Source organism: Peromyscus maniculatus, chromosome 15, assembly GCF_049852395.1.
Source record: "Peromyscus maniculatus bairdii isolate BWxNUB_F1_BW_parent chromosome 15, HU_Pman_BW_mat_3.1, whole genome shotgun sequence".
Classification (NCBI taxonomy): Eukaryota; Metazoa; Chordata; class Mammalia; order Rodentia; family Cricetidae; genus Peromyscus; species Peromyscus maniculatus.
In genome coordinates, this window is record NC_134866.1 from 82,743,132 (window position 1) to 82,762,201 (window position 19,070).

Below are 19,070 nucleotides of genomic sequence, written 5' to 3' on the forward strand. Positions count from 1 at the left end.
TGCCATCCTGGAACTCACTTTGTAGCCCAGGCTGGCCTCAAACCCAGAGATCCACCTGCCTCTGCCTCCTGAGTGCTGGGATTAAAGGTGTGCACCATGGTAACCACCATGATTTTAAAAAAATGTATACATACACGTTATATAGGCATAAAGTATCTGCAAGGATATACAATTATTTCCTAAAGGGAGGTGACCTGGGCTAAAAGGCCAGTGTAACATTTTGTACCAAATGAGTTCTGTATACAGAACAGATGTTGTTTGATGTGTCCAGGGCGGCTCCAGCAACAGGCCTGATGAGGGGTGTCAAGGGCCTGAAGAAATGGCACACACAGACAGAAGAGCTGGTGGACTATCAGCCTGTGCACTAATCAGTGGACTGGCCCCGGGATGGAGAAACCTCAGTACCCTGTAGCTCAGCTTGTTGTTAGGCAGGTTATTGCACACAGCTGAACAAGGAGGTGGAGTTACCACATACAGATAACAAGGAGGCAGGGTTTATGGTATACTGCTGGATCAAGGAGGCTGGTTTAGCTAATCTCTTAAGAGCTCTCTAGGCCATAAATGCCCAGGGAAGGAAGTTATGGGGGACATTTTCTGCACACAGTCAACATCCACACTCATCACGAGAAGGCTTTGACATCCCTCTTGGCCTCACCCTGGGGAGAAGGCTTTCCTATGGTCTGAGGCTGTGGGGTCCCGGACATGGCTATGTCCGAATCAGTGGTATACAGACTATTCACCTGGATCTTCCTCGGCTCCCCACAACTGCCAGCCCACATTTTATGTATGTGTGTGGGTGCCCTTGGCACATACATATGAAGTCCAAAGTTGTCTTCCTCGGTCACTGTTTAGCTGAAGCAGTCTCTTGCCGATTCCAGCTGGTCTAGTTAGCCGGCCTGTCCCAGGGGCCCCCTCTGCCCCCAGGGCCGTTGACAGGCAGGGCTCCAGACCTGCCTGCGCAGTGAGCACTTTATCACTGAGCCACCTCCCCAGCCCTCCAGTGATTTTTTTTTTTCAATTTTTTTTTAACTTTATTTATTTTATTTTACAATACCATTCAGTTCTAGGTATCAGCCATGGGTTCCCCTGTTCTCCCCCCTCCCACATCCTCCCCTTACCCCCAGCCCACCCCCTATTCCCACCTCCTCCAGGGCAAAGCCTCTCCCCCCAGGACTGCGATCAACCTGGTAGACTCAGTCTAGGCAGGTCCAGTCCCCTCCTCCCAGACTGAGCCAAGTGTCCCTGCATAAAGCTCCAGGTTTCAAACGGCCAACTCATGTAATGAGCACAGGACTTGGTCCCACTGCCTAGTTGCCTCCCAAACTGATCAAGCCAATCAACTGTCTCACCTATTCAGGCCCTCCAATGATTTAAACCTCCTTTTCATTGCTTCTGTGTGCGCATGTGAGTGCACATGCCACAGTGTGCATGTGGGAACCCGACATGCACGACAACCTGAGTTGGTTCTCTCCTTCTCATGTGAGTCTCAGACATTAAACTCATGCCCTCAGCCATGGTGGCAAGTTTTTTATTTAGTCAGCCATCTCATCAGCTCCTCTACTTTTATAAATAAAAAAGCAATACTCTGATGGTGTATCTTTAGTTTTCCATTTTTATTTTAAGAGATCACCTACATTTTAGTAAATTTAAAAGATATGTCCCCAGGGATCAGATTTATTGTCCATTGAATTTGATGACAATTTTTAGGTTCAGTCCTTAAAATAATTTATATTAGTATTTGGGATTGCGGGTGAGCTTTCTCATGGAGAAAAGAAACCCAGGCAGCACCTAGAGCTGCGACACAGTTTTCTTCTGCTGACCCCTGGGCATTTCTGCTAGGTAGACTGAGTGATATCAACGGGGTGGCTATACTGTGGCCAGGCTTTTTTTTCTTTTGAGATTGAGTCTTACTACATAACCCTGGCTGGCCTAGAATTCACTATGTAGACCAGCCTCTGCCTCCCAAGATCTAGGATTAAAGGTGTGCACCAACCACGCCTGGCTCGCCAGTCTCTAACTCAGGAGTTATGATCTTTGACCCACTGCTCAATCCATTTTGAGATTTGGTTGATGTTATCCTCCAGCTGCTCTGGTTCATTACTGGGCAGCTGATGCACAATTTCTTCTCGGTAGGAGGCTCTGGCTTCTTCATAGAGAACTTGGAAAATCTCACACTGAATGTTGTCTTGTAGCTTCTTCTCGCTGTAACCCCTGCAAGCAGAGAGTTGAAGCCAACAGAACGGTATTAACTATAGCTTTGAACAAGCTGGAAACTGGACACGTGAATACATCAGAAATTACACAGGACACATCTCATGTTCTCTTTGTCTAGAGAAAACAGACTAGCCACTGTATGACAGACTTCTTGGACATGAGGGCTAAGCCAAGAATTATGAGACTAACATTTGGGTTTATCTGAATCCCTTGCTAATTTATTAGCTGCTCAAATAATTACCAATCAATTGGCCAACCTACAAGGACATACCCCAAACCAGATTCTTGGCTAAGAGACAAATAAAAGGATCCATAGCAAGGATTTATGATAAGACAGATAGTACACACAGAGGAAAACATGGACTCCCATACATGATTGGCTAATTCATCATAAAAATGTTATCTGTATTTTACCAATCCCAAAGGTAATAAAAGTAATTTACATAATATTTAGGCAGTATGTAAATTAACCAACTAAGCCAGTTAAAAAGCTAAGGGGCCAGAGGTCCCCTACATGGCATCATGCCCTCCACTGCTGAAAAGCCACCAAGGTCATTCGGAGCCTTTGATAGCAATAAAGAGATCGGATGACAGCAGCTGAGGAACCAGCCCAACTCCCTTTTGTTCCTGGAAGCCATTTTGAACCTGTAGCTAAGGTAAGTATCTGTTTACTTTAAAATTTGAGTTTCTATTTCTCACAGCTGGGTTGCGCCTCACCCCCAATCATAAAACGTTCTCTAACAACTGCTCCAGGAAGATTTCCTTATCTGCTTTGTAAAACCCAACTGCCTGTTCTCGCTTCTGTAACCACATTTGCAGTTCTGCCCTACAAAGGGGTATGGGAAATTGGCCTGATGGCCTCATGAACCCCACCTTGATGTGCACATGAATCAAGCTTGCTTTAATCTGGCCATAATTGGGTCAGTGGTCTTTATTGGAGTCTGTAGGATTAACAGTGTCTCCTTAACATTCAAGCTTCAGGAATCAGTGACCTTTGCAGATGTGGCCATGAACTCTACTAAACAGGAATGGGCCACGTTTGCAGAAGACCTTGTACAGGGAAGGGATATGATGCTGGAGATGGTGTCATGTACAAGTGTCTTTTCTGAAGCCATCCACTTGCGAGCCAGCTCTGATTGATTACTCAGCTGGAGCAAAAGGAAGAGTCAGGATTCTAGCAGTCCCAGGGAACCTTAAGCAGTGGAGGCTGGAAAGCAGACTCCACAGGGCAGATCTCAGAACTAAGAAAATACAGGCTGGAGAGCGGCGCAGTGGTCAAGAGCACTCGATGCTCTTGCAGAAGACACAGGTTCAGAGGTCTGACCTCTATGGGCTCCTTCGTGAACGTGGTGCGTGTACACACACACACACACACACACACACACACACACACACACACACGTTAAATATTAAAAATAAAGCCCAAGCCGGGCGGTGGTGGCGCACGCCTTTAATCCCAGCACTCGGGAGGCAGAGCCAGGCGGATCTCTGTGAGTTCGAGGCCAGCCTGGGCTACCAAGTGAGTTCCAGGAAAGGCGCAAAGCTACACAGAGAAACCCTGTCTCGAAAAACCAAAAAAAAAAAAAAAAAAAATAAAGCCCAAAATATTGACTCATTCTTTCACATCTTAGTCTTCGGTGATTTACATAAAACTGGTTTGGAAGGTAAAGTGTAAACTGTCTTGACTGACAAAGTCACGTGTGCATATGGTCTCTTTTAGTTCTTTGGACAGTTGTTTTCCCTTGAACTTGGGGCCTTGCACTTGCTTCACACATGCTCCACCACTAAAGCGACATGGCTGGCTCCTCTCCTTGACCATCTTTTAAAATCCTAATTAACATATAAAATAATGGATTCCATTATGACATTTTCACGTTTATCATGCACTGAATTCCATTATTGTCACTGCCACCCCTAACCCCACCTGTCCCTTCCTGTCTCAAATAGTCTCCTCTTCACTTTCACATCTTTTTTGTTAGTTTTTTGAGACAGGGTCTCACTATATAGTACTGGCTGTCCTATAACTCATTCTGTAGTCTAGGCTGGCCTCGAACTCAAGAGATCCCCCAGCCTCTGCCTCCTGAGTGCTGGGTAAAAGGTGCGTGCCATGACACCTGGTTCACTTTCACATCTTACATCCATTTCTCTTTGCTCAAAATTTCATAATGGCTTTTCACTATTTAAAGAACAAAGATGGGAGTTCAGATCCAGCTTAGCCTAATCTGTCATCTAGATGCTACTTGTCCTCTGTGCAAAGACTGTATACGCATCCCAACCAGTGGTCAATCAGAGCTGGCCATTCTGATCAGAGATTTGACAAAATTCTGGAGCTTTTCTTTCTGATACTGTCTTCTAACGCCCTCTAAAATCTCTATCTGCCTACAGTCTGGATCAAAATATATCAGAAAAAAGTTTCCCCCTCAAGTTCCTTTTTCTGGTTAAAGCTAATGTTCTATATGGATGTGTCCAAAATATATTTTAATGATTGAATTATTTTGTTAATTTTCATAAACTTCCCCATTGTTGAAATAGGCATAATTTAAATGGGTAGTGCTCAAACAAAAAATATTATTGTTTGACTCTTTTTCTGGGAAAGGCTTGTATCAAGGATAAAACATGATTATGTGGGGGTTTCTATCTGGTATATTTTACTAAATCAAATTGCAGCTGAAGCTGGGCAGTGATAGTACACGCCTCTAACCCTAGCACTTGGGAGGCAGAGGCAGGAAGATCTCTGTGAGTTACAGGACAGCCAAGGCTACAAAGAGAAACCCTGTCTTGAAAAAAACAAAAAAACGAACAAAAAAAGAAAGAAAAATTCAGTTGAGACATTCTGTCACTCAGAATACCTGTGTTTTACAAAAGTCTTCAGTTCAGAATAACCATCACATAGGTTTACTTTATAGAGAACAAATAAAGCAGCTACTTTTCAAACAGAAAGTCTTCTCATGGTAGTGTCAGCCAACCTCACGAACCTGAATACAAGTTTATTTGCTTTAAGAACAAAATAAGAATCCCAGCACTCAGGAGGCAGAGGCAGGGGAATCTCTATAAGTTCGAGGCCAGCCTGGTCTATAAAGTGGACAGCCAGGGCTGTTACACAGAGAAACCCTGTCTAAAAAAGAGCACCAAACAAAAACAGAATCACTTTTTCTCTTTTCCTTACCTTGTTTCAAGTCTTTTGTACAGTATACTGTTATCTGTTCTCAAAACAAAAACTATATGAAACCAGCGTTCCGGAAAGAAATCACAGCCATGGTAATCAACAATAACACCACCTTCTCTCATCTGATTCTCTAGCTCATCAACGACCTGTAATAAGCACACAATAAAAAGGATGAATGGCCCTAAGAAAACGGCAATGAACTTTCCCAAGAAGTTCAACAAATGCATACTCCTCTGTTCAGTCAATACTTACCCTATCTTCATCTAAAATCGGACAACTGTATTCTTCATCGTAGCCATCATATAACTGCCCTACAAGAGATTTACATCAGCTTGTTACTATGTCCCAAGCAGCTTTCACTGATTTTCAGTTTAGTTTTAGATTTGAGGAAACATCATTGATTCGTTCAGATGCAAGAAAGGGCACTGATCCAACAGCTGAGACACATACAATAGCTTCAGCATGGTCGCAGACATAGTCAGCAGTGCTGACAAAACCGGAATCTTACCTAGAAGGAAACCTGGGCATCTTAAAGTTTGTTTGCTTTGTGCTCTTGAGTCAGGGTCTCACCATGCAGCCCACCCTGACCTTGAACTAGGAATCCTCTGATTTCAACCTCTAGGATTACAGGCACGTACCACCATGCCCAGCATATCCAAAACCTTCACATTATTTTTAAATTAAGATTTTATTGGGGATTGGAGAGATGGTTCAGCAGTTAGGCGCACTGGCTCCTCTACTCTTCTAAAAGTCCTGAGTTCAAATCCCAGCAACCACATGGTGGCTTATAACCATCTATAAGAGGTCCAATGCCCCCTTCTGTATGTAGACAAAGCATTTGCATACATGAAATACACAAACAAAAATTAAGATTTTATTTTTAATTATGTGTGTGTCCGTGAGCGCAGATTCCTGAAGAGGCCAGAAGTGTGGAACCCAGGAAACCTGTGTAATAGGTTGCTGGCTGTAAACCACAAGATAAGTGCCAGGAACTGGACTCTGCTCCTCCACAAGAGCAGAATGCTTTTTTTTTTTTCCTTCAATACAAGATTTCTTTGTATAGTCTTGGTTGTCCTAGAACTAGCTCTATCGACCAGGCTGGCCTCTAACCAGAGATCTTCCTGCCTCTGCCTCTCAAGTATTGGGATTAAAGGCATGCACTGCTACCACCACCACCACCACCAGCAGCTGTAATTTTTTTTTAAAATAAAAGGTTTACTTTCTACAACTCCTCCCCTCTAAGACAGGGTCGCACTATATCTATCTGGCTGGCCTTGAACTCACAGAAATCCATCTGCCTTCCACTTCACAAAAGTTGGAATTAAAGGCCTTAGCCACCACACCTGGCTACAAGATTTATTTTTAATTATGTGTACATCTATGTTTAGTTATGTGCATGAGTGTGGGTGCCTGCATAGGCCAGAGCCACTGGATCTCCATAGAACTGGAGTCACAGACAGTTGTGAACCACCCAATGTGGTGCTCTGAACCTGGGTTCTTTGCAAAAGCAGTGTGCATTCTTAATGTCTAGGCCATCTTTCCAGCCTTTATCTGAAAATTTCAAACATCAAAGTTGAAATAACTTTAAAGAGGGGGAGGGGGACAGCCAATATCAGAGTTTGGGAGGCCATTAGTGGAAGAAATAACATTTTGTTTTGTTTTTGATTGGTAGGATAAGAGAATACATGGACTGACATCTCAAACAGTAAGATTGGGCTCCAATCCCAATGTGCTGGAGGTAGAGGTGGGCAGAGCTCTGTGAATTCCAGGCCAGCCCAGTCTACATAGTGAGTTCCAGGACATCTGGGACTACATAGAGAGACCCTGCCTCAAAACAATTAAAAAAACCCAACCCAACCAAACCAAACTAAGATTGGGTTCCAGATCAAGGTCAAGAATATAAACTTGCTGCTGAGGTGGCGCACACCTTTAATCCCAGCACTTGGGAGGTAGAGGTAAGTGAATCTCTGTGAGTTTGAGGACAGCCTGGTCGACAAAGCGAGTTCCAGGACAGCTAGAGCTACACAGAAAAAACTTGTCTCAAAAAACAAAAAACAAAAAGAATGTAAACTTACTCCAAGCAATCTCAGGTTCTTGCTTCAGGCAGGGAATCCCCCTTCCCTGATCTCACATTTTCATAAGGACTGGGGAAAAGGAGTCGGTATCTTTATTTCTCAGAATCTCCAAAAACCATTCCTCTCAAAAGCTAGTCTTGGACCTGTGGCTATAGCTCAGTGGTAGAGCACTTACTTAACATTCACAAGGCCCTTAGTTCAATCTCATACGCAAGTGAAAAAAATTGGTTTATTTTAAAAGACAGAGGCTTGAGAGATGGCTCATCAGTTAAAGGTACTTGCTGGTCTTTCAGAAGACCTGGTTTCAGTTCCCAAAGCTCACATGGTGACTCACAACTGTCTGTAACGCTGGTTCTGAAACCCTCTTCTGGCCTCTGGGGGCACCAGACATATCCAGGGTACACATACATACATATAGGCAAAAAACTTACAGACGTAAAACTGGAAAGAAAAAAAAAACTTAGTGGGAATAACTCAGTTGGCAGAGGACTTGCCTATTGCACAGGAAGCCCTGGGCTTGAGTGCCAGCAATAAATAAACCAGGTGTGGTGTCACGTGTCTAAAATCCAAGCACTCAGGATAACCAGGAGTTCAAGGTCATTCTTGGCTACACAGCAAGTTATAGGCCAGCCCGGGAGAGAAGAGACCCAGTCTCAAAACAAAACAACCATATGAATTAACTCATAAACCCACACCAAGCGCTGTCAGTAAGTTTAAAATAACGACGAAAGCTGCTGTGAAAAGACGGGGCATCCTTGACCTCGTAGACAAGCATCCAAGGTCACTGGCTGAGGCAGCAAAGGGATGGATGTCATACTTACGAACTCCTTAATTCCTGTTCCCTAGGCAGCGGTCACCTTTCTCATCGCTGTGACAAGATCCCCCACAGCAGGAGCAAAGGTCATGCTTTCAGGACATGTCAGCCCTCATGGCAGAGAGGATATGACAGAGCTGCTCCAGGCCGAGGTGGTGGGAGTCTGCAGCTGCCACTGTTTGACATGGTGACCGAAGAGGAAGTAGAGGGGAGACAATAACCACCAGGGATAGCCCCTGTACCTCTGCCAGCTAGGCCATACCTCTGGAAAGTTTCACAAACCCCAGTGTCACCATCTGGGGACATGAGCCTATGGTGCTGAAGAGAAGGCATTGTGGTTACGAACGTCCTTCTGCAGAGGACCAGAATTGTTTCCAGCATCTACATGGGGCAGCTTCCAACTGCCTGGAACTCCAACTTCAGGAGATCCAGTACCTCTGGTCTCTGGGGGTACCTGCACTCACATGTATACACTCACACACAGACACATACACATAATTAAAAATAATGAAAAATAAATCTTTAGTACTCTTTTTGATCTAAAACAGAAGGGTATGGTGACACACACCTTCAATTCCAGCACTCAGGAGGCAGAGACAAGTGGTTGAATTTGAGGCTAGCCTGGTATACTAGCAAGTTCTAGGCTAGCCCAGGGCTACACAGTGAGACCTTGTCTGAAACAAACTCACAGATATGTGAGGCAGTGGGGGACATTTCAGACTCAGAACAAATGGAATTTGAGAGGCTGAAGTGGAGCAGGAGTGAACTCTGCTTTGCTCGTCTATAAGGACACGAAGATGGTAGATGGTATTCTGTCATAGTTCCCTCTCACTGTTGTTTCCTCACTTGAAGCTAACATTCTTGGCTAGAATAATGACACCAACAGTCGATTTCTCCTGCTGATAGATACCCTGACATCCTTTTTCATCTAGTTCATGTTGTACTGCGTGGAGAGACTGCGCTCTTAGTTCTGATGGTTAAGAGTGGACAGTTACCCAAACAAATCCAGGACAATGCTCTCTAGGGTCTCTTAAGCATCTTGCCTATTATCCAAATTAATCACCAAACACTCTTCCATCCCATGTGGTATAGAAGCAATGCTGTTTCACAGTTGTTGTTATTACTTTTTACCTGATTAGTTTTCTGCTATGGCACAAAGCAAGCACCACTCAGAAGAATTGGCAGGGTCAGATACAGCGTATTTTTCTAGGATGTGGGTTCTCTAACTTTGGGACTCGTAACAAGTAAGACAAATTTGATAAGCAGAAATCCTATCTTCCTATTCACTTTACCTCTATCCAAGGCCCTCTCCTGGACTCCAGGGCATCAGGTATGCACAATGGTGCAGACGTTACATACAGGCAAAACACCCACAAACATTTTTTTATTTTAAAAAATTATATGCTTGGCTGGGGCACTGGTGGCACACCTTTAATCCCAACACTCGGGAGGCAGAGGCAGGTGGGATCTCTATGATTTCTAGGTCAGCCTGGTTTACAAAACGCGTTCTAGGACAGCCAAAACTATACAAAGAAACCCTGTCTTGACACTGTGCCCCCCCATCTCTCTCTCTCTCTCTCTCTCTCTCTCTCTCTCACACACACACACACACACACACACACACACACACACACACACACACACACACACACACACACACACTGTCCAAAATAGATATGTGTAGCAAAATAACCTTTAGAATTAAAAACCTTACTACTTACTATGTTTTTTGTTTTTTTTAGACAGGGTTTCTCTGTGTAGTTTTGGTGTCTGTCCTGGATCTCATTCTGTAGACCAGGCTGGCCTCAAACTCAGAGATCCATCTGGCTCTGCCTCCCGAGTGCTGGGACTAAAGGCGTGTGCCCCCACCGCCTGGAGTTGTGATGATTGTTTTAAAGGTTTTCTTTAAAGATTTAGAGGATGTATATGTATGCTTTGTCTCCGTGTGTCTGTGAACTACATGCATCCCTGGTGTCCAGAGGCCAGAAGAAGGTGATGGATGCCCTGGAAGTGGAGTTACAGTTGTGAGCTGTGTGTGGGTGCTGGAAATCAAACCTGCATTCTCTTGAAGATCAGTCACGGCTCTTGACTGCTGAACCATCTCTCTGGCCTCCTTTGATGTGGAAATGAAGGTTTTAATTTTTTTTACTACTGTGTATGTATGATATGTTAGGAGAATATGCAGGGAATCAAAGCACATGGGAGTCTTTCACACATGTGATTTTACCTGCTGAGCCATCTTCATTCCAAAATGAAGGGTATGTATGTATGTATGTATGTATGTTGTTTCCAAGACAGCGTTTTCCTGTGTGGCTCAGATCCGTCTGCCTCTGCCTTAAGTACTGAGATTAAATGTTCCATCTTCACCGGGCTGATGAAGGATATTTTCAGTCATGCCAACATATTTTAATGTAACAAGTGTAATATAAACTTTCAAATACTCATTTCCAAAATACTTTTATCACAGAGCATGTACTAGTGATTGAAGAGATTAGATAAGGACACAATAGTGAACCAAATATATAAAGACAAATACAGTCTCTTCCCTCAAAGAATTTATAATAAACTGGAGATGACAGGTAAAAGTCTGGAAATGGGCTTGTGTTGCTAGAGGAAGAATTGGATGGGTACCTAGCATAGCCTCAAGATATTAGGGGAGGTGCAGTAGTGTGTGCCTATCTGTGTGTGTCGCATCCATACGAATGTATGGGTGTGCGTGTGCGTGTGCGTGTGTGCCTGCCTTTGCAGTGATTAGAGCAGGACACTGGGTACCCTCCTCTATTGCTATTGGCCTTATTACCCCAAGACAGGGCTTCTCACTAAATGAAGATCACTGTTTGTGGTAGACTGGCTGGCCATCAAGCTTCCATGATCTGCCTGTCTCCACTCACCGTCACTGAGGTTACAGGCACATGCAGCATCGCCCTGCTTTTATCTTGTGCTTGCAGACTAAGAGCTCTTCCTACTGAGCTATCTCCCCAGCTCCTAGAGGAAGTACTTTCTAAGCAGAGATTTGAAGTAGTTAGCTGGAGAAGGGGTAGAGAGAACTGAGGAGGCCATTTTAACCAAAGTAAGCAAGATAATCAAAGACAGAGAGCCTAGGGACCAGAGGGAGGGTGAGTCTTTGACAACAATTAGAAAATAGTTTTAAGGGTCTAAGTAAGTTGAAGTCAGATCCAAACGGCCATTAAGACTGCACAGAGAGTTTAGATCAAGGAAAGAAAAATTTTAAAGTATATTAGACACGAAATATGGTGATTTGCATCTCATTTTAAAAAACCATTTTGTTTTCTGGAAAATAGTGAATTGGAGCCAAATCTGGAAGCAGCAGGGATCCTTTATGAAGATGACTTCAGAATTCTTGGTAATCAGTGACCACAGCCTGTACTGAGAGTTGTGACAGTAGAGATGGATTTTAAAGTCACTCCACATTTCAAAACAAGAAAATGTATACTTTAGAATGTTAAGAGGAAGCTGATTCTATAGTTGTTCACACACGTGACTTTGTTTTGTTTTTCAAGACAGCGTTTCTCTGTGTAACCCTGGTTGTCCCAGAACTCGCGCTGTAGTCCAGGCTGGCCTCGAACTCACAGAGATCCACCTGCCTCTGTCTCCCAAGTGCTGGGACTAAAGGTGTGTGCCACCACCGCCCCGCTATTTCTCATCCTTTTCTAACTTCCATGAATAGTATCAAAAGAGAAGTGAGAGATACTAGAGATTGAGATTTCTCACAGATGAGACTGGGATCTCAAGTGGTAGATACTTACACGGCACGCACCAACCCTGAGTTTGATCTTCAGCACCAGATAAACCAGATGTGGGGGTGCACACTTAAAAGTGCACTAAGAGGAAGTACAGGCAGAAGCACCAGATCAGAGGGTCCTTGGCTATTGACTAAGTACCATGCCAGCTCAAGCTGCATGAGACCGTGTTCCAAACAAAACAAATCACAAAGGCCAGAGAAATGGCTCAACAAGTAAAGGTATTTGCTACCTCACTATCTGCGTTTGAGCCCCAGGGCCCACACGGTGGAAGGTGAGAACTGACTCCCAAAAGTACTCTGACCTCCACGTGTGCCATGGCAAGCTCACACCATTGCAAATATACAAAGTGTAATGCTAAAAAAAATTCTAGGCACAGTATCAGTGGTCAGGGAGATGGGGAAGAGTACTATACAGGTTTTTTTTTCCCCCCTTATAGAGAAACTATGAGAAGTTAGAGACCAAGTAGGCCTGTGCAGAGTATATGTATATGTGTGGGAAGTCAGAACCAGGAGGTGGTAAGAAGAATCAAGGATGATTGCAGGGCCTGCTCTTAAATACGCTAATTTGGAAGTTTAGACAACTATGTATAACAGATGTCTATATTCTTTAGCTCAGGGACATGTACAGCAGGAGCTTGCCAACTCCTAAGTTAAGAGTAAAACCAAGATTCTAACTATGGAGCACGTAGCTCTGTGGTACAGTATATGCTTAACATGTATGTAAGGACCTGTTCTATCTGAAATGAGTTCAATGCCTGGTATTATTCTACCAGTCCCAGACCTATGTGCACCCTGGAGTTAGCCTTTATCAGGCTAAAGGCTAATAAACTGGGGGTAGGAAAATTAAGAATGCTATTAACAGTAAAACAACTGTATATGAAAGAACATCCAGTGGAGAGTTATCTGAGGGAACACAGGATAATATAGGCATTCTTACACTCCCATACTACTGAGCTTAGTTAGAATTCATTTGAGCCAGAGTTAGGGGAAAATTTTTAAACTTTAAGGTGAGATAGGGGGTCTAGAGAGATGGATCAGTGGCTACTCTTTCAGAGGACCCAGGTTCAATTCCCAGCACCCACCTGTGTCCTACAACCATCTGTGACTCTAGTCCCAGGGTATCTGAAGCCCTCTTCAGGCCTCCATGGGCACCAGGCACATGTGTGGTACACTTACATACAAGCAAAACACCTACATACATTAAAAAAAATTGGGAAAAAAATGAGGTAGAAACTGAGAAATGCCAAGAGTCTTAAGTACAACCAAATATGACCAAAGGAATACTATTTAAAAAAAAAAAAAAAGAACTGAGAAAATAGGCCACTGAGATAGTTAAATCTAAGCATATAAATGAAATAAATATTATTTAGTTATATGAAGAAATCTTGACCAAGTAGTTTTTCCAAGTAGGTGTCACGGTTACATAAATATGAGAAAAGACCCTAAGAGTGACTTATACACAAGAGACTCTAAAATAACTATCTGGCCTTTAATCCTAGTACTTGGGAGGCAGAGGCAGGATGAACTCTGTAAATTCAAAGCCTGCCTGGGCAACATAGTTCTAGGACAGCCTGCACTACTTACTTAGACTGTACCTCAAAATAATTAAACACCAGAAAACATTAGAGGTAGATAGCACAGGAGATGTATATCAAAGGCTGTAACAATTTTAAGATGAGGGGAAAATTGCTTGTGAAAACATAATTGCCGAAGTACCAAAAATCAAATTGATAAATGACAATTTTATTTTTTATGCATAAAGGTTGATGAAAAACCATTACTAGTTCTATTAAAACTGAACATTTCAATTGAAAAGCATAGTACGTGTACTTATTAAATACCATTTTCTAAAATACAGATTTAGAACATCCAACATGCTTGTTTCATTTCAGTACAATGGATTCAAGACCAAGTACACATGTTACATGCATCCAGGCTAGATTACAAATTATCATAGTCATCATCATCATCATCATCGTCATCATCATCATCTTCACGCTTTCTTTTCAGGGCATTTGCTGACTCATTGGCTGTATTTTGTGATACCATATTAGTGGTAATAAGGATGTTTTTGGACCCAATTAATGATGGATTGATCAGAACATTCTGAACTGTTGATGTTGCAGGAATTGAAGCTTTCACAGCAGGGGACTGAGAAGCAGGCATCTGCACTGTAAACCTCTGTCCTGTGAGGGACATTGGCGTGCCTACTTTTGTTGAGACAGACACGGTTTGTGGAGTTGGTGTGCCTAGTGTGGGAGTACTTGGTCTGCTAGAAACTGAACCAACACTTAACCGTGGAACTGTTATTCTTCCTGCAGGAGTAGATGCCTTTTTTTGTAAAGACTTAAGCCTATAGTTTGGGGCAGTTAAACAATATCTATCGGGTGGCAATCTAGGACCTGAATATGGCTTGATCAATGGCAAAGGGGTTTGATTTCTTTGTCTTGCAATATCTAATAAAAAATCTCTCGGGGGAGGAGAAGTGAACGACTGGTCGGCACGGCACTGGATGGCCAATCGCACATCATCTGCATCAACAGTCGCCTTCTTAGCATGGCTTGAATATATTTTAGCATCATCTAGAATTGTGGTCACATATCGGAAGGCAAACTCCAACATCTGATTTATAACTCTTGGCTCATATTCTGTAATCCCCATATCCTTCAGGATTTGTGCCATCATCTGTGCATCTTTCGGCATGCTCTTGGGAGAAGCCATCTTGCCAGACTCCATGATATCCGGTGATCAGACTTTAGGTCATTTAAAAAAAATAGGGAAATTAGATCAAACCGAAATAGTTACTTTAGCAGCAACTGTTAGGAATTTAAAATTTTCAAATGTGTTAAAATTTTCAAAAATATATTTAAAATGTAAAACACCAATCTTTTTACTTTAAGCATACTTAAACTTCCCTTTGCTTAAAAACACTGAGTTCCTTCTCTGATGTGGAATATAAAAAGATGACACAAATAAATTAAGTAATAAAAGATTAGGGGAAAACAGGGTAAAATCAGTAAAAACACTACTTTAGACTATCTGCAGTGAGCCTGGTCATGCAACTATCACAGTTAAAGTGACTGATTAAATAGCATGATAGAGTTAATATCTTACTGCTTGAGTTCACAATAATCTGTCCTTCCTCAGAGATCAATACACACTGTCTCACACATGTTTAAAAATCACCCACAGCATTTTCCCTCCTCTTCACTCTCCTCGCAGAAGCTATCCCAATTATTATTGTTCACAAACATTGCTAGTTATTTTGGGTTAGGGAAGGGGAAATGTCCAAAATAACTATGCAATCATACTAAGCATGTAGTGCTTTTTATTTCTTGCGTCCCCAGCAGAACACAAACTGCTTACTCAGTGTCTTTCTGCTTTCTGGACCCTCTAGCAACACTTAGCTAACTTAGTACTGACACTCCACTACCTGACTTAAAAACAAGAATCCAACATCAAAGAGTCTCTTACCTTCTTGAGCTAAATCCCCCACATTAATGTACTTCAGTCCTGATCTTGATGCAAGTTCTTTGCCTAGTGTGGTTTTTCCAACCCCTGGTGTACCTGTAAAAGAAGCCACAGAAAAATACTGTCAAATACTACTTATTAGATGTCAGGTATGGTCTGCCCTGAAGGTTCCTAACTGATATAAAATTTTTCTTAATACTCCCAGGGAGAGCGCCTGTGTGGCCTGGGCGGGCGTCTCCATGACAGGTAAGGTGACCTGCTGACGTCCCACGCAACCTAAGTCAGAAGCTCATTTTTTAGTAAAAGGGGGACCTGTAACACCCGTCCTGTCCCCCCCGTGTCCCCCCCCCCCCCCCCCCCGTTTTGGGTATCCTTGTCTGTGTATCCTTCATAATGGGCACAGCTTAGATGCAAGATTGTAAAACACTGGTAGCGAATTTCTGCCCTCTGGGGTTCTCCAATTGTGCTGTAAGTCTGTATTTAAGACCTCCTCCCTCCTTCAATAAACAGCACGGTGAGGGGAACCCCCCCAGAAAGCCTGGCGTGGTGATGTATGCCTTTAATCCCAGCACTTAGAGGGCAGAGGCAGATGAATCTGTGAGTTCAAGACCAGCCTGATCTACATAGTGAGTTTCAGACAGCCAAGGATACAGAGACCTTGTCTCAAAACCAAACCAAATTAAACCAAACAAAAAATTCTCCAGAAATAACTGGGTGTCAGTCTCTGTACCCTAATTTTCAGGGGTAGGATTTCAGCAATGTTGATGCCAATTCTGTCTGCCAACAACATGAAACTAACCAGCATAAAATAAAGCACCTCAAATAAACTACCATCATTTATTGCTTTAATGGAAAAAATTTAAGTAGTATGAGATCTCATAACGACTAATCACCCCTAACTCTAATTTCAACTTCCCCAGAGGGAACTACTGCAAACTAGTTTCTTACTTAACTTTCTATGTGTTTGTGCATATCTAAGGGATACAATATACTGCTTGGTATGTATTTAACTATGTGCACACATACACACATTGTATATATCCACACATACAGCACTGACATCCTATACAGTCCTTTGCTTTTCTCCTTTTATAACTAATACAATCATAAGACAATCAAAACATAATTTCAGCCATTCAAACTTATAAGTAACCCTGATAAATCACATCTCCATATCCAGAAAAACAGTATTTTCACTGGAATACAGCAATCTGAACCCTTGGCTCAACCTGTATGAACTCTGTACCCAACAAGCTTATTACTATTTTTTTTAATCTACAGACTTCTTATGGTGTAGTTCTTGTTTTGCTTTTAGTGAGGGCGTTGTGCATTCCAGGCTGGCCTTTAACTTCCAATCTTCCTTAGTACTCTGGGATAACGAACATAAATTACGCTATCCAGTTTATGTAGTCGCGGAGATCCAACCCAGGGATCATGCCTACGAACTGAGTTACATCACCAGGGTCTCACCCCGTAGCCTACTGGCTTCAATGTCTTAAAGAAACCCCAAGACACGGTCTGCCCATGCAAATCAGATACCGTAAAACGTTCCTCCTAAGGACTCTGAAAGGCTAAAAGCCTGCTTATGATTCCTTAACTAACAAAAGCTCCGCTTCCACAAACAGCATCTTAATTCCTTTCTGTACAAAGGAACAGCATCTACACCCACTCAGTTTTTGTACGACTGGCCTGCGATGCTAATAGACGCTACAACGGGATATTTCCAGGTAAAGCTTCGAAGACCCAGAAGGGCTCCACCCATGGCCAGCTCCAGACCTTAACCTTCCACGGCACGAGCGGCCACAAACGCTCAGGGGAGCCTTCCCACCGCAACAACAACAACAACAACAAAGCCTGTGGACACCCACCGAACGAGACTTGACACTTAATCGGTCACGTCTCTTCACGTGACATGCGAAATCATCTCCCGAAATCTTTTGGGGAGATGTTTCTCAGAAACCGGGTGGTGGGGTGGGGGTGGGGGGGAGGAACGGGGAAGGGGAAAGGGGAAGACAAGGGATCAGGAAGGCCCAAGGACGGAGGCACCCACCATTACACCATCATCACCTATCTCCTATCGGCTAGAATTGAAAAAAAAAAAAAATCCCAAGCCCAACCCCGACCGAGGAACAGCAGCCGGTTCTTCTCCAGGCGAAATACGAGCTTCACAAAGCCCCGAGTCTCTGGCGGGGGCAGCGGAGCGCGCGAGCCGGCAGCCGCTCTCTCCTCTTCCTCCTCCTTCTTCCTCCTCTCCGCGGCGCGTCCGCCCCCTCCCCCGCAACGGTGGCGAGCGCCGGGTCCTGACGCGACAGCACCGCGCCGCGCCGCACCGCGCCCGGAGGCGCCCCGGGGGCGAGCCCGCCGCGACCCCTCCAACCCCGGGGACCTCCCAGCCACTCGGCACCCCCCGGCCCGGCCCGGCCCCCGCCGCGCGCCCTAACCGGTGAGCAGGATGTTCGGAAGCTTCATAGTCCTCCCTCCCCGGGGGCAGCCGCCAGCGCCTCGGCTCCGCGCGCCCGACGCCGAGCGCTCCGGGGGAGGAGCCGGAAAGGGCGGGCGGCCGTGGGCGCCTGCGGCTCGCTCTCCTCCAGGCCCCGCGCGGTGCTTCCCGACGCACTCTTCAGGGTCCCCCCCGCTTGAGCACGCACCGATGACTCCCCGGCCTTGGGTGCGACGCTCCAAGCATCGGAGGCTGGGAGCCGGGCCACCGCGCTGGCCTGCAATTTGTTTGGGTCAGGCAGTACGCTGGACGCCTACACCACTCGCTCGGCCGCCCGCCCCCGCCCCTCCGGCTGCGTCGCGGGAAGCGCCGCGGGTCAGGAAGGTCCCCCGGGAGGCGGGTCCTCCTGGAAGCCTGCGGCGGAGCTGGGAGGGCCGGGCCGCTCGCTCGCTCGCTGTCCTTCCGCAGGGAGTAGATCTCGGACTCCTTCGTTCCGCCCACGAGGGGACGCGGCTCCGAGACAGTAAGGCGGCCGCGGCTTCGGCTGTGTTTATGAATGTCCTTAGAGGCGCGAGGCCGGCTTCGTCTTCACGCCTACCTGGGCTGTCCTCCCGGATGGACTGGTGTAGGATGTGGGTGTAGGAGGAGCCCTGGTCTGGAGGTGTCAGTTCTGCTCGCTGGCGGTTGCGGAATTGCCTAGGACTGATGTGCGTGCTCAGTGTCCCCTGTGCACTGTGTGGGGTGGAGGGGGACCGACTAGGGATAGTCCTGAAGGTCTCGTTTATGTCCGGCGTATTTTACGAGCCTGGTACCTACCATCTGGGACAGTTGTCTTGTTTATTGAAAGAGGAGATTGTCAGTCTTGTTTTCAAAGAGTCCAGACCAATAACATCATTGAGTATCTTTTATTTAGACGAGTATAAATTTTTAAGTAGATGTTCTTGTTCCCTTTTGAAACGTCAGGCTCTAATCCTAAATGATATAAGGGGAGAGGATTTGTTTTATTAGGTGGGACAATTTTTAAGTGTGTGTGGGCTTGTGTGTGTCTCAACTCTAAAATAGACCGGTGCACCTTCCAATATACAGGTTTATCCAAAGTGAGTAATGAACCCGACTTCATTGTATTT

At 44.6% G+C, this 19,070-nt stretch overlaps 3 protein-coding genes across 7 annotated transcripts in view; 1 reads left to right on the forward strand and 2 right to left on the reverse strand.

Moving 5' to 3' along the window:
- Positions 1-1,594: 1,594 nt before the first annotated feature.
- Positions 1,595-18,085, reverse strand: Ak6 (adenylate kinase 6). The gene is made up of 5 exons (XM_076552188.1): positions 17,945-18,085; positions 15,507-15,599; positions 5,633-5,691; positions 5,381-5,526; positions 1,595-2,211 (listed from the first exon to the last, which is right to left on the reverse strand). The coding sequence occupies exons 1-5, from the start codon at positions 17,970-17,972 to the stop codon at positions 2,019-2,021; spliced, it is 519 nt and encodes a 172-aa protein (XP_076408303.1). The 5' UTR covers positions 17,973-18,085; the 3' UTR covers positions 1,595-2,018.
- On the reverse strand, positions 13,755-15,605 carry Taf9 (TATA-box binding protein associated factor 9). The gene is made up of 2 exons (XM_042261743.2): positions 15,507-15,605; positions 13,755-14,785 (listed from the first exon to the last, which is right to left on the reverse strand). The coding sequence occupies exon 2, from the start codon at positions 14,766-14,768 to the stop codon at positions 13,974-13,976; it is 795 nt and encodes a 264-aa protein (XP_042117677.1). The 5' UTR covers positions 14,769-14,785; positions 15,507-15,605; the 3' UTR covers positions 13,755-13,973.
- Rad17 (RAD17 checkpoint clamp loader component) overlaps positions 17,833-19,070 on the forward strand; it is a 32,080-nt gene continuing 30,842 nt past the window's right edge. The window contains exon 1 of one of the 5 annotated variants that reach the window (XM_076552185.1): positions 17,833-17,946. The gene's annotated coding sequence lies outside the window, so the exon portion shown is untranslated. Of the gene's footprint in view, positions 17,947-18,036; positions 18,651-19,070 lie in introns of those variants that run through there. The other 4 variants (XM_042261742.2, XM_006982712.4, XM_076552186.1 and 1 more) reach the window with 4 other exon arrangements.

Excerpts from the sequence above, each read along its gene's own strand:
- Ak6 (XM_076552188.1), bottom strand. The coding sequence starts at position 17,972 with ATGAAGCTTCCGAACATCCTGCTCACCG. Across the intron at positions 15,600-17,944 it reads TCCGAACATCCTGCTCACCG|GTACACCAGGGGTTGGAAAA; the intron begins GTTAGGGCGCGC and ends CTTCTTTTACAG. Across the intron at positions 5,692-15,506 it reads GGGGGATTTAGCTCAAGAAG|GGCAGTTATATGATGGCTAC; the intron begins GTAAGAGACTCT and ends AATCTCTTGTAG.
- Taf9 (XM_042261743.2), bottom strand. The coding sequence starts at position 14,768 with ATGGAGTCTGGCAAGATGGCTTCTCCCAAGAGCATGCCGAAAGATGCA.